At 39.6% G+C, this 13,879-nt stretch overlaps 1 protein-coding gene across 7 annotated transcripts in view; it reads right to left on the minus strand.

Moving 5' to 3' along the window:
• Positions 1-13,879, minus strand: part of LOC133621217 (uncharacterized) — a 147,435-nt gene that overhangs the window by 80,582 nt on the left and 52,974 nt on the right. For all 7 annotated transcript variants that reach the window (XM_061983185.2, XM_061983189.1, XM_061983192.1 and 4 more), the window contains exon 2: positions 8,503-8,718. In XM_061983185.2, coding sequence (XP_061839169.1) covers positions 8,503-8,718 — 216 coding nt within the window. The remainder of the gene's footprint in view (positions 1-8,502; positions 8,719-13,879) is intronic.

Below are 13,879 nucleotides of genomic sequence, written 5' to 3' on the forward strand. Positions count from 1 at the left end.
GAGTTAGTGCTGCAAGGGGTTCTGGGTATTTGTTCTGTTGTGTTTATGTTGTGTTACGGTGCGGATGTTCTCCCGAAATGTGTTATTCATTCTTGTTTGGTGTGGGTTCACAGTGTGGCGCATATTTGTAACAGTGTTAAAGTTCTTTATACGGCCACCCTCAGTGTGACCTGTATGGCCGATGACCAAGTATGCTTGCATTCGCTTGTGTGTGTGAAAGGCCGTAGGTATTACGTGACTGGGCCGGCACGCAAAGGAAGTGCCTTTAAGGTTTATTGGCGCTCTGTACTTCTCCCTACGTCCGTGTACACAGCGGTGTTTTAAAAAGTCATACATTTTACTTTTTGAAACAGATACCGATAATTTCCAATATTACATTTTAAAGCATTTATCGGCCGATAATATCGGCAGCCCGATATTATCGGACATCTCTCGTAAAATTCCTTTTAAATTTTTTTCTCATACTGTGTATATCCTAATACATATCCAATATATATCCAAATTTCTGCAATTTATTTTGATTTTTTTAGGGGGGTTGAATGTGTAGTTTTCTTCTACTCACCCCACTGCTGCTTCATCGTGACACATGCCTCACTGTTGCCCCCTGCATGTTGGCAGGAGTACTGCATACATGAGCAACCCCAGTTTAAATGGTTTCATCAAGCCTATTTGTGTGATGTCCGGCGGATCAAATGAAAAGCTTTGGTGGGCCGCCAGATGAATAGGGCTGATTTACAGTATGACTTGTGTGTTATTTAGTCATAAAGTGTCTTACACTGCACTTCATCTCCATCACTACTTTATTTGTTACCCCTCCCCACTTCGGGTCTGCGACATGGATGGGTGCTATAAAACAATGGGAGGATCACTTAATGCATCAGACCCTCCCTCGCCATAAAACACTACACACGCCATGTCTCCTTGGCACTAAATGGACATTTGGCATTTGTCCAAACTGCATAAGGGTCATGAATACACCCACCAGTTAGGAGCAAAATGATGGCATGCGAGCTATAATGCTATGCTACGCTATGATGGGAAGAAAATAATTATGGTTTTTCAGAGCAATATATTTCCATGCTAGTTTACAGTGCGGAACAGGCTTGGGAAGGAAATACTGACGATACTCATCCTTTTATGCCTTTTTAAGTACAGGCCAAAAGTTTGGACACACCTTCTCATTCAATGTGTTTTCTTTATTTTCATGACTATTTACATTGTAGATTGTCACATCAAAACTATGAATGAACACATGTGGAGTTATGTACTTAATAAAAGGTGAAATAACTGAACACATGTTTTATATTTGAGTTTCTTCAAAATAGCCACCTTTTGGCTCTGATTACCGCTTTGCACACTCTTGGCATTCTCTCCATGAGCTTCAAGAGGATGTCACCTGAAATGGTTTTCACTTCGCAGATGCTCGAAGCTCATGGAGAGAATGCCAAGAGTGTGCAAAGCAGTAATCAGAGCAAAGGGTGGCTATTTTGAAGAAACTTACATACATACGTATGTAACTCCACATGTGTTCATTCATAGTTTTGATGCCTTCAGTGACAATCTACAATGTAAATAGTCATGAAGTTTGGACACTCCTTCTCTTTCAATGTGTTTTCTTTATTTTCATGACTATTTACATTGTAGATTGTCACTGAAGGCATCAAAACTATGAATGAACACATGTGGAGTTATGTACCTAACAAAATAAGGTGAAATAACTGAAAATATGTTTTATATTCTAGTTTCTTCAAAATAGCCACCTTTTGCTCTGATTACCGCTTTGCACACTCTTGGCATTCTCTCCATGAGCTTCAAGAGGATGTCACCTGAAATGGTTTTCACTTCGCAGATGCTTGAAGCTCATGGAGAGAATGCCAAGAGTGTGCAAAGCAGTAATCAGAGCAAAGGGTGGCTATTTTGAAGAAACTTACATACTCATGAAGTTTGGACACTCCTTCTCTTTCAATGGGTTTTCTTTATTTTCATGACTATTTACATTGTAGATTGTCACTGAAGGCATCAAAACTATGAATGAACACATGTGGAGTTATGTACCTAACAAAAAAAGGTGAAATAACTGAAAATATGTTTTATATTCTAGTTTCTTCAAAATAGCCACCTTTTGCCTCTGATTACCGCTTTGCACACTCTTGGCATTCTCTCCATGAGCTTCAAGAGGTAGTCACCTGAAATGGTTTTCACTTCACAGGTGTGCTTGAAGCTCATGGAGAGAATGCCAAGAGTGTGCAAAGCAGTAATCAGAGCAAAGGGTGGCTATTTTGAAGAAACTTACATACATACATACATACGTACATAACTCCACATGTGTTCATTCATAGTTTTGATGCCTTCAATGACAATCTACAATGTAAATAGTCATGAAGTTTGGACACTCCTTCTCTTTCAATGTGTTTTCTTTATTTTCATGACTATTTACATTGTAGATTGTCACTGAAGGCATCAATACTATGAATGAACACATGTGGAGTTATGTACCTAACAAAATAAGGTGAAATAACTGAAAATATGTTTTATATTCTAGTTTCTTCAAAATAGCCACCTTTTGCTCTGATTACCGCTTTGCACACTCTTGGCATTCTCTCCATGAGCTTCGAGAGGATGTCACCTGAAATGGTTTTCACTTCGCAGATGCTTGAAGCTCATGGAGTGAATGCTAAGAGTGTGCAAAGCAGTAATCAGAGCAAAGGGTGGCTATTTTGAAAAAACTTACATACATACATACATACATACGTATGTAACTCCACATGTGTTCATTCATAGTTTTGATGCCTTCAGTGACAATCTACAATGTAAATAGTCATGAAGTTTGGACACTCCTTCTCTTTCAATGGGTTTTCTTTATTTTCATGACTGTTTACATTGTAGATTGTCACTGAAGGCATCAAAACTACGAATGAACACATGTGGAGTTATGTAACTAACAAAAAAAGGTGAAATAACTGAAAATATGTTTTATATTCTAGTTTCTTCAAAATAGCCACCTTTTGCTCTGATTACTGCTTTGCACACTCTTGGCATTCTCTCCATGAGCTTCAAGAGGTAGTCACCTGAAATGGTTTTCACTTCACAGGTGTGCTTGAAACTCATGGAGAGAATGCCAAGAGTGTGCAAAGCAGTAATCAGAGCAAAGGGTGGCTATTTTGAAGTAACTTACATACATACATACATACGTACGTAACTCCACATGTGTTCATTCATAGTTTTGATGCCTTCAGTGACAATCTACAATGTAAATAGTCATGAAGTTTGGACACTCCTTCTCTTTCAATGTGTTTTCTTTATTTTCATGACTATTTACATTGTAGATTGTCACTGAAGGCATCAAAACTATGAATGAACACATGTGGAGTTATGTACCTAACAAAATAAGGTGAAATAACTGAAAATATGTTTTATATTCTAGTTTCTTCAAAATAGCCACCTTTTGCTCTGATTACCGCTTTGCACACTCTTGGTATTCTCTCCATGAGCTTCAAGAGGTAGTCACCTGAAATGGTTTTCACTTCACAGGTGTGCTTGAAGCTCATGGAGAGAATGCCAAGAGTGCGCAAAGCAGTAATCAGAGCAAAGGGTGGCTATTTTGAAGAAACTTACATACATACGTACGTACGTACGTACGTACGTACGTACGTACGTACGTACGTAACTCCACATGTGTTCAATCATAGTTTTGATGCCTTCAGTGACAATCTACAATGTAAATAGTCATGAAGTTTGGACACTCCTTCTCTTTCAATGTGTTTTCTTTATTTCCATGACTATTTACATTGTAGATTGTCCACTGAAGGCATCAAAACTATGAATGAACACATGTGGAGTTATGTACCTAACAAAAAAAGGTGAAATAACTGAAAATATGTTTTATATTCTAGTTTCTTCAAAATAGCCACCTTTTGCCTCTGATTACCGCTTTGCACACTCTTGGCATTCTCTCCATGAGCTTCAAGAGGATGTCACCTGAAATGGTTTTCACTTCGCAGATGCTTGAAGCTCATGGAGTGAATGCCAAGAGTGTGCAAAGCAGTAATCAGAGCAAAGGGTGGCTATTTTGAAGAAACTTACATACATACATACATACATACGTACGTAACTCCACATGTGTTCATCCATAGTTTTGATGCCTTCAGTGACAATCTACAATGTAAATAGTCATGAAGTTTGGACACACCTTCTCTTTCAATGTGTTTTCTTTATTTTCATGACTATTTACATTGTAGATTGTCACTGAAGGCATCAAAACTATGAATGAACACATGTGGAGTTATGTACCTAACAAAAAAAGGTGAAATAACTGAAAATATGTTTTATATTCTAGTTTCTTCAAAATAGCCACCTTTTGGCTCTGATTACCGCTTTGCACACTCTTGGCATTCTCTCCATGAGCTTCAAGAGGATGTCACCTGAAATGGTTTTCACTTCGCAGATGCTTGAAGCTCATGGAGAGAATGCCAAGAGTGTGCAAAGCAGTAATCAGAGCAAAGGGTGGCTATTTTGAAGAAACTTACATACATACATACATACGTACGTAACTCCACATGTGTTCATTCATAGTTTTGATGCCTTCAGTGACAATCTACAATGTAAATAGTCATGAAGTTTGGACACTCCTTCTCTTTCAATGGGTTTTCTTTATTTTCCCCAAAAAAAAAAAAAAAAAAAAAAATTTTTTTTTAAAAAGAAGTCTAAGAGTGTGCAAAGCAGTAATCAGAGCAAAGGGTGGCTATTTTGAAGAAACTAAAATACAAAACATGTTTTCAGTTATTTCACCTTTTTTTGTTAAGTACATAACTCCACATGTGTTCATTCATAGTTTTGATGTGACAATCTACAATGTAAATAGTCATGAAAATAAAGAAAACGTATTGAATAAGAAGGTGTGTCCAAACTTTTGGCCTGTGCTGTATAAGGAAAAGTTCCTGGAGGAATCATTCCTAATAATTTTGCATTGTCACAACTTTGCAGTCACAATGGAAGATGCCCATTTTTGTATCCAAATATATACGTTTTAATTCAGATGGGAAAATTAATGTTTTATGAACCTGATTGACTGTAATTATTACCGTATTTTTCGGACTATAAGTCGCAGTTTTTTTTCATAGTTTGGCCGGGGGTGCGACTTATACTCAGGAGCGACTTATGTGTGAAATTATTAACACATTAGCGTAAAATATCAAATAATATTATTCACGTAAGAGACTAGACGTATAAGATTTCATGGGATTTAGCGATTAGGAGTGACAGATTGTTTGGTAAACGTATAGCATGTTCTATATGTTATAGTTATTTGAATGACTCTTACCATAATATGTTACGTTAACATACCAGTTGGTTATTTATGCCTCATATAACGTACACTTATTCAGCCTGTTGTTCACTATTCTTTATTTATTTTAAATTGGGTTTTATCAAATACATTTCCCCCAAAAATGCGACTTATACTCCAGTGCGACTTATACATGTTTTTTCCCTTCTTTTATTATGCATTTTCGGCAGGTGCGACTTATACTCCGGAGCGACTTATACTCTGAAAAATACGGTAAATATATATATATATATATATATATATATATATATATATATATATATATATATATACATACATACACACACACAATATATACCTATATACCTACACATATACATATATATATAATATATATATATATATATACATACATACACACACACAATATATACCTATATACCTACACATATATATATATATATATATATATATATATATATATATATATATATATATATATATATATATATATATATATATATATACACACACACATATATATATATATACCGTATTTTTCGGAGTATAAGTCGCACCGGCCGAAAATGCATAATAAAGAAGGAAAAAAACATATATAAGTCGCACTGGAGTATAATTCACATTTTTGGGGGAAATGTATTTGATAAAAGCCAACACCAAGAATAGACATTTGAAAGGCAATTTAAAATAAATAAAGAATAGTGAACAACAGGCTGAATAAGTGTATGTTATATGAGGCATAAATAACCAACTGGTATGTTAACGTAACATATTATGGTAAGAGTCATTCAAATAACTATAACATATAGAACATGCTATACGTTTACCAAACAATCTGTCACTCCTAATCGCTAAATCCCATGAAATCTTATACGTCTAGTCTCTTACGTAAATGAGATAAATAATATTATTTGACATTTTACGCTAATGTGTTAATCATTTCACACATAAGTCGCTCCTGAGTATAAGTCGCACCCCCGGCCAAACTATGAAAAAAACTGTGACTTATAGTCCGAAAAATACGGTGTGTATATATATATATATATATATATATATATATATATATATATATATATATATATATATATATATATATATATCCATTGAAAAGAGTAACTAGTTTTCTTTTTCTTTCAGTACAGGTTTCATAAGAATGTATACATAACCAAACAACTGAGAGGACCGACCATATTTTAACTAGTGGTTGAGGGGTCAAATTACACCTCTAATAGGATTTGCACATATTTCAAAGGTAAATGCTTGGATTCATTTGGTATTCATGGGAAAAGCGTTATTAAAAAAAACGGGTTGACAGTATGTTAAAAATAGCCATTTTAAAAGGGGAGTCAATGGGACACAAAAAGGTCCCGGGAAACTCCAACGTATACCATATTTTTCGGACTATAAGTCGCAGTTTTTTTCATAGTTTGGCCGGGGGTGCGACTTATTTGTTAATTATTAACACATTAGCGTAAAATATCAAATAATATCATTCACGTAAGAGACTAGACGTATAAGATTTCATGGGATTTAGCGATTTGGTAAACGTATAGCATGTTCTATATGTTATAGTTATTTGAGTGACTCTTACCATAATATGTTACGTTAACATACCAGTTGGTTATTTATGCCTCATATAACGTACACTTATTCAGCCTGTTGTTCACTATTCTTTATTCATTTTAAATTGCCTTTCAAATGTCTATTCTTGGTGTTGGCTTTTATCAAATACATTTCCCCAAAAAATGTGACTTACCGTATTTTCCGCACTATAAGGCGCACCTAAAAACCAAAATTTTTCTCAAAAGCTGACAGTGCGCCTTATAACCCGGTGCGCTTTATTACGATTCATTTTCATAAAGTTTCGATCTCGCAACTTCGGTAAACAGCCGCCATCTTTTTTCCCGGTAGAACAGGAAGCGCTTCTTCTTCTACGCAAGCAACCGCCAAGGAAAGCACCCGCCCCCATAGAACAGGAAGCGCTTCTTCTTCTACCCGCCCCCGGAAGAAGAAGAAAAAACGCGCGGATATCACCGTACGTTTCATTTCCTGTTTACATCTGTAAAGACCACAAAATGGCTCCTACTACGCGACAAGGATCCGGTTCATAAAAAGACGCAATCTCTCCATCCGCACACGGATTACTACCGTATTTCACAGCAACTGATATTCCTGTGAACCGCACTGTGGAACGGGAGCACGTACGGTGAATATTCGCACCACAGGGAATGAGAAGTCATCCTTCACTGTGGTTCTAGCTTGCCATGCTAACTTCCACCCATGGTGATATTCAAAAGGAAGACCTTGCCAAAAGAGACCTTTCCAGCCGGCGTCATCATAAAAGCTAACTCGAAGGGATGGATGAAGAAAAGATGAGCGAGTGGTTAAGGGAAGTTTACGCGAAGAGGCCGGGTGGCTTTTTTCACACAGCTCCGAAGGCGAACACACCTTCACTAAGACGGGCAGACAGCGCCGGACGACATACGCAAACATTTGCCAGTGGATCGTAAATGCCTGGGCAGATATTTCGGTCACAACTGTGGTCCGAGCTTTCCGGAAGGCAGGATTCACAGAACTGCTGCACAACAACAGCGACACTGAATCCGATGACTTCGACGAGACGGAGCCGGCCATTTTTGGATCCCACGCTTGCGCAACTTTTCAATTCGGACACCGAAGACGAAGAATTCGAAGGATTTACGAATGAAGAATAACTTCAGAAGGTGAGCGCTATGTTTATTTTGTGTGTTGTGACATTAACGTTCGAGCAACATTATGTTGCTTTTGCTCTACACCATTTTGAATTTTACTATGTTTGTGATTGCACATTTGCGTACATTTTGGGACAGAGTTGTTAGAACGCTGGTTTTCAATATATTATTAAAGTTTGACTGAACTATCTGACTGTTTTTTTGACATTTACTTTAGCGCAGCGTTTTTTTGACATTCACTTTAGCGCAGCGTAGGCGCGGCTTATAGTCCGGGGCGGCTTATTGGTGGACAAAATTATGAAATATGTAATTCATAGAAGGTGCGGCTAATAATCCGGTGCGCCTTATAGTGCGGAAAATACGGTATATATGTTTTTTTCCTTCTTTATTATGCATTTTCGGCCGGTGCGACTTATACTCCGGTGCGACTTATACTCCGAAAAATACGGTACCTCGGTCATTTTCTTGAACAGGTCTATAGCTCACCTTTCTTGGGCGGAGGGCTGCTGCCGGCGCCAGGCCCTGACTGGCTGGGCTCCGTCTTGCAGGAGGCATCTGTCTCAGTGGGGGTTTCTGCTTTGGTGCAGGACTCAGTCTTGGGGGAGAGGTCTGTGATGGCAGAGTCATCAGGCGTCAGGAATACGCTGCCCAGGGACTTCTCTCCGTTGTGGATGGTCTGACACTCACTTTGCAAGGGCAGAGCTGCGGAGAAGAAAGGCAAATGAGCTCAAAAACATTTTCGAAGACGGTCACGTCTTGGCGTCGAATATATTTTGTCCTTTATGTGTTTTTCTTTCTTTATCAACGCTGAGGCGCTGCCTTCAGGAGCTTCATTATAGCCAACACTCCAGCCTCATTAGAAATCATTAACCTCACATTCACACGTCATTTGCACAGACGTCAGCCCATCTGCAGAAACATTGCACTCCCCTCCCCGCTCCCGAAAGCTTACAGCAGAGAAGCACTCCTATATATATATCAGCAATGTTTTACACAGCAGCATGCATGGATTCTTATGTCAATATCACATCATGACTTTGCAGATAACTGATGAGGAATCATTGACAAAGGTCAATATGTGCCATTTTTATTGTATTATTTTTCCATATCTCCTTAGTTTATTTTGTGCTGCTGTTAGAATCAGACCATCTTGTAGAGTTAATAACGACACTAAAGTACCGTATTTTCCGCACTATTAGCCGCACCTAAAAACCACAAATTTACTCAAAAGCTGACAGTGCGGCTTATAACCCGGTGCGCTTTATATATGGATTAATATTAAGATTCATTTTCATAAAGTTTCGGTCTCGCAACTACGGTAAACAGCTGCCATCTTTTTTCCCCGTAGAAGAGGAAGTGCTTCTTCTTCTATGCAAGCAACCGCCAAGGTAAGCACCCGCCCCCATAGAACAGGAAGCGCTTCTTCTTCTACTGTAAGCAACCACCCGCCCGCGTAGAAGAAGAAGAAGCGCGCGGATATTAAGTTTCATTTCCTTTGTGTGTTTACGTCTGTAAAGACCACAAAATGGCTCCTACCAAGCGACAGGGATCCGGTTCATGAAAAGACGCAATCTCTCCATCCGCACACGGACTACTATTTCACAGCAACTGCCTAAAGACTTTCAAGAAAAGCTGGCTACTTTCCGTGCATATTGTAAAAACAAGATAGCTGAAAAAAAGATCCGGCCAGAGAACATTATCAACATGGACGAGGTTCCACTGACTTTTGATATTCCTGTGAACCGCACTGTGGATACAACGGGAGCACGTACGGTGAATATTCGCACCACAGGGAATGAGAAGTCATCCTTCACTGTGGTTCTAGCTTGCCATGCTAATGGCCAGAAACTTCCACCCATGGTGATATTCAAAAGGAAGACCTTGCCAAAAGAGACCTTTCCAGCCGGCGTCATCATAAAAGCTAACTCGAAGGGATGGATGGATGAAGAAAAGATGAGCGAGTGGTTAAGGGAAGTTTACGTGAAGAGGCCGGGTGGCTTTTTTCACGCAGCTCCGTCCATGTTGATATACGACTCCATGCGCGCCCACATCACGCTGGTTTTTAATATATTATTAAAGTTTGACTGACCTATCTGACTGTTTTTTTGACATTCCTTTAGCGCAGTTAGATGCGGCTTATAACACGGGGCGGCTTATAGGTGGACAAAGTTTTGAAATATGCCGTTCATTGAAGGCGCGGCTTATAACCCAGGGCGCCTTATGGTGCGGAAAATACGGTACATCGGTAGGTTGCCCACAGCAACAGCTGTTAACGCTGGTGCGTATACGTTTTTTTCAACCACAGCGTTATTAACTCAGATCCACTCATTAGGGTCACACTGACCTGACCTTTGACCTCTGAGAAGATGCCCCATGAAACACATCCTGTCTAAAGCCCTCCTCTCGTTAAGGTCGGCTAACCTGCTGATACTCTCACTGACCGCCACGTTTGGAGTATGTGAGTGACAAACTGCGTAGTGACTCATCGTGACAGGAAATGAAAACGAATCAAGAAAGACGCTATTAGCGATCCCGTACAACAGGCCTGGGCAATTATTTGGACTCTGGGGGCCAAATTTAGAGAAAAAAATGTGTCCGGGGCCTGGTATATCTGATTTTTAGGAATACTAATACAAAACCTAACAATAATGTCTGATTGAGTGCTAAAAACTAGAGATGTCCGATATGTATACAGTACCGTATTTTCCGCACTATTAGCCGCACCTAAAAACCACAAATTTACTCAAAAGCTGACAGTGCGGCTTATAACCCGGTGCGCTTTATATATGGATTAATATTAAGATTCATTTTCATAAAGTTTAGGTCTCGCAACTACGGTAAACAGACGCCATCTTTTTTCCCCGTAGAAGAGGAAGCGCTTCTTCTTCTACGGTAAGCAACCACCAAGGTAAGCACCCGCCCCCATAGAAGAGGAAGCGCTTCTTCTTCTACTGTAAGCAACCACCCGCCCCCATAGAAGAAGAAGCGCGCGGGTATTACGTTTCATTTCCTTTGTGTGTTCCATGTTGATATACGGCTCCATGCGCGCCCACATCACAGATGGTGTCAAAAAACAAGTGAAGCACACAAATACAACACTCGCCGTCATTCCGGGTGGATTAACCAAAGAACTCCAACCGCTCGATATTGGTGTCAACAAGGCATTTAAAGCATGACTGCGAACGGCGTGGGAACAATGGATGACCGAAGGCGAACACACCTTCACTAAGACAGGGAGACAGCGCCGGACGACATACGCCAACATCTGCCAGTGGATCGTAAATGCCTCGGCGGATATTTCGGTCACAACTGTGGTCCGAGCTTTCCGGAAGGCAATGACTTCGACGAGACGGAGCCGGCCATTTTGGATCCCGTATTCGCCCAACTTTTTAATTCGGACACCGAAGGAGAAGAATTCGAGGGATTTATGAATGAAGAATAACATCAGAAAGTGAGCGTTATGTTTATTTTGTGTGTTGTGACATTAACGTTCGAGCAACATTAAGTTATTGATGTTATTGCTCTGCACTATTTTGAATTTTACTATGTTTGTGATTGCACATTACCGTACATTTTGGGAGTGAACAGAGTTGTTAGAACGCTGGTTTTTAATATATTATTAAAGTTTGACTGACCTATCTGACTGTTTTTTTGACATTCCCTTTAGCGCAGTTAGATGCGGCTTATAACACGGGGCGGCTTATAGGTGGACAAAGTTTTGAAATATGCCGTTCATTGAAGGCGCGGCTTATAACCCAGGGCGGCTTATGGTGCGGAAAATACGGTATTTTTATATATTAGGGCCGATATTATCAGCCGATAAATGCGTTAAAATGTAAAATCGGAAATTATCGGTATCGGTTTCAAAATTATCGATATCGGTTTCAAAAAGTAAGATGTATGACCTTTTAAAACGCCGCTGTATACACGGACGTAGGGAGAAGTACAGAGCGCCAATAAACCTTAAAAGGCACTGCCTTTGCGTGCCGGCCCAATCACATAATATCTACGGCTTTTCACACACACAAGTGAATGCAAGCATACTTGGTCAACAGCCATACAGGTCACACTGCCCATATAAACAACTTTAACACTGTTACAAATATGCGCCACACTGTGAACCCACACCAAATACAACAGAAGAAATACCCAGAACCCCTTGCAGCACTAACTCTTCCGGGACGCTACAATATACAGGTAAAAGCCAGTAAATTAGAATATTTTGAAAAACTTGATTTATTTCAGTAATTGCATTCAAAAGGTGTAACTTGTACATTATATTTATTCATTGCACACAGACTGATGCATTCAAATGTTTATTTCATTTAATTTTGATGATTTGAAGTGGCAACAAATGAAAATCCAAAATTCCGTGTGTCACAAAATTAGAATATTACTTAAGGCTAATACAAAAAAGGGATTTTTAGAAATGTTGGCCAACTGAAAAGTATGAAAATGAAAAATATGAGCATGTACAATACTCAATACTTGGTTGGAGCTCCTTTTGCCTCAATTACTGCGTTAATGCGGCGTGGCATGGAGTCGATGAGTTTCTGGCACTGCTCAGGTGTTATGAGAGCCCAGGTTGCTCTGATAGTGGCCTTCAACTCTTCTGCGTTTTTGGGTCTGGCATTCTGCATCTTCCTTTTCACAATACCCCACAGATTTTCTATGGGGCTAAGGTCAGGGGAGTTGGCGGGCCAATTTAGAACAGAAATACCATGGTCCGTAAACCAGGCACGGGTAGATTTTGCGCTGTGTGCAGGCGCCAAGTCCTGTTGGAACTTGAAATCTCCATCTCCATAGAGCAGGTCAGCAGCAGGAAGCATGAAGTGCTCTAAAACTTGCTGGTAGACGGCTGCGTTGACCCTGGATCTCAGGAAACAGAGTGGACCGACACCAGCAGATGACATGGCACCCCAAACCATCACTGATGGTGGAAACTTTACACTAGACTTCAGGCAACGTGGATCCTGTGCCTCTCCTGTCTTCCTCCAGACTCTGGGACCTCGATTTCCAAAGGAAATGCAAAATTTGCATGGTTGGGTGATGGTTTGGGGTGCCATGTCATCTGCTGGTGTCGGTCCACTCTGTTTCCTGAGATCCAGGGTCAACGCAGCCGTCTACCAGCAAGTTTTAGAGCAATTACTGAAATAAATCAAGTTTTTCCAAATATTCTAATTTACTGGCTTTTACCTGTATATATAGATACATATCTTCTTTTTTTTTTACTATTTATATTACTAAATTATTGTGTATGCACTTTAGGGGATCTGCTCCAATTTTGTTGTTCTTTGAACCTGTTCACTGTAATAATGACAAATAAAACTCTATTCTATACATCTAATACATCACTAAGCTTTAGAACTTTGTTGTAAAAATCTCCTTCCGCGTCTGTCCCTGACACCCACATTTCAGGCTGGCCGCTCTAGAAACACTCTGTGGAAACGCTCCCCACCCACACTGCTTGGTGCCTCGTCTGAGCTGCTGTGGCGTAGATTACCATAGTAACTAATTAGATTACCATAGTAACTAGTATATCATGCAAAAGTGCAGATTCCAACCAATGAAATACTTTGTATAGTTCAAGACTTACAGTCATTTGAAAACCTCACTGCACATCATAATGGCAGCAACAGTTTCCATCTTAAAAATCTAAAAAAAAATATTTGGGAATGTGCGGCGGGCCAGATTGAAAAGCTTAACGGGCCGCATGCGGACTCTGGGCCTTAATTTGCTCAGGTCTGCGGTACAAAGACATGTGGAAAGATATTTGCTGGAGCTAGAGGACAATGAAAGAGTGAAAAAAAAAGTCCAAAAAAAAAAAAAAGAGTGGAGAGACAGACAGTGATGCACGGTGAGA

This window comes from Nerophis lumbriciformis, linkage group LG21, assembly GCF_033978685.3.
Source record: "Nerophis lumbriciformis linkage group LG21, RoL_Nlum_v2.1, whole genome shotgun sequence".
NCBI lineage: Eukaryota > Metazoa > Chordata > Actinopteri > Syngnathiformes > Syngnathidae > Nerophis > Nerophis lumbriciformis.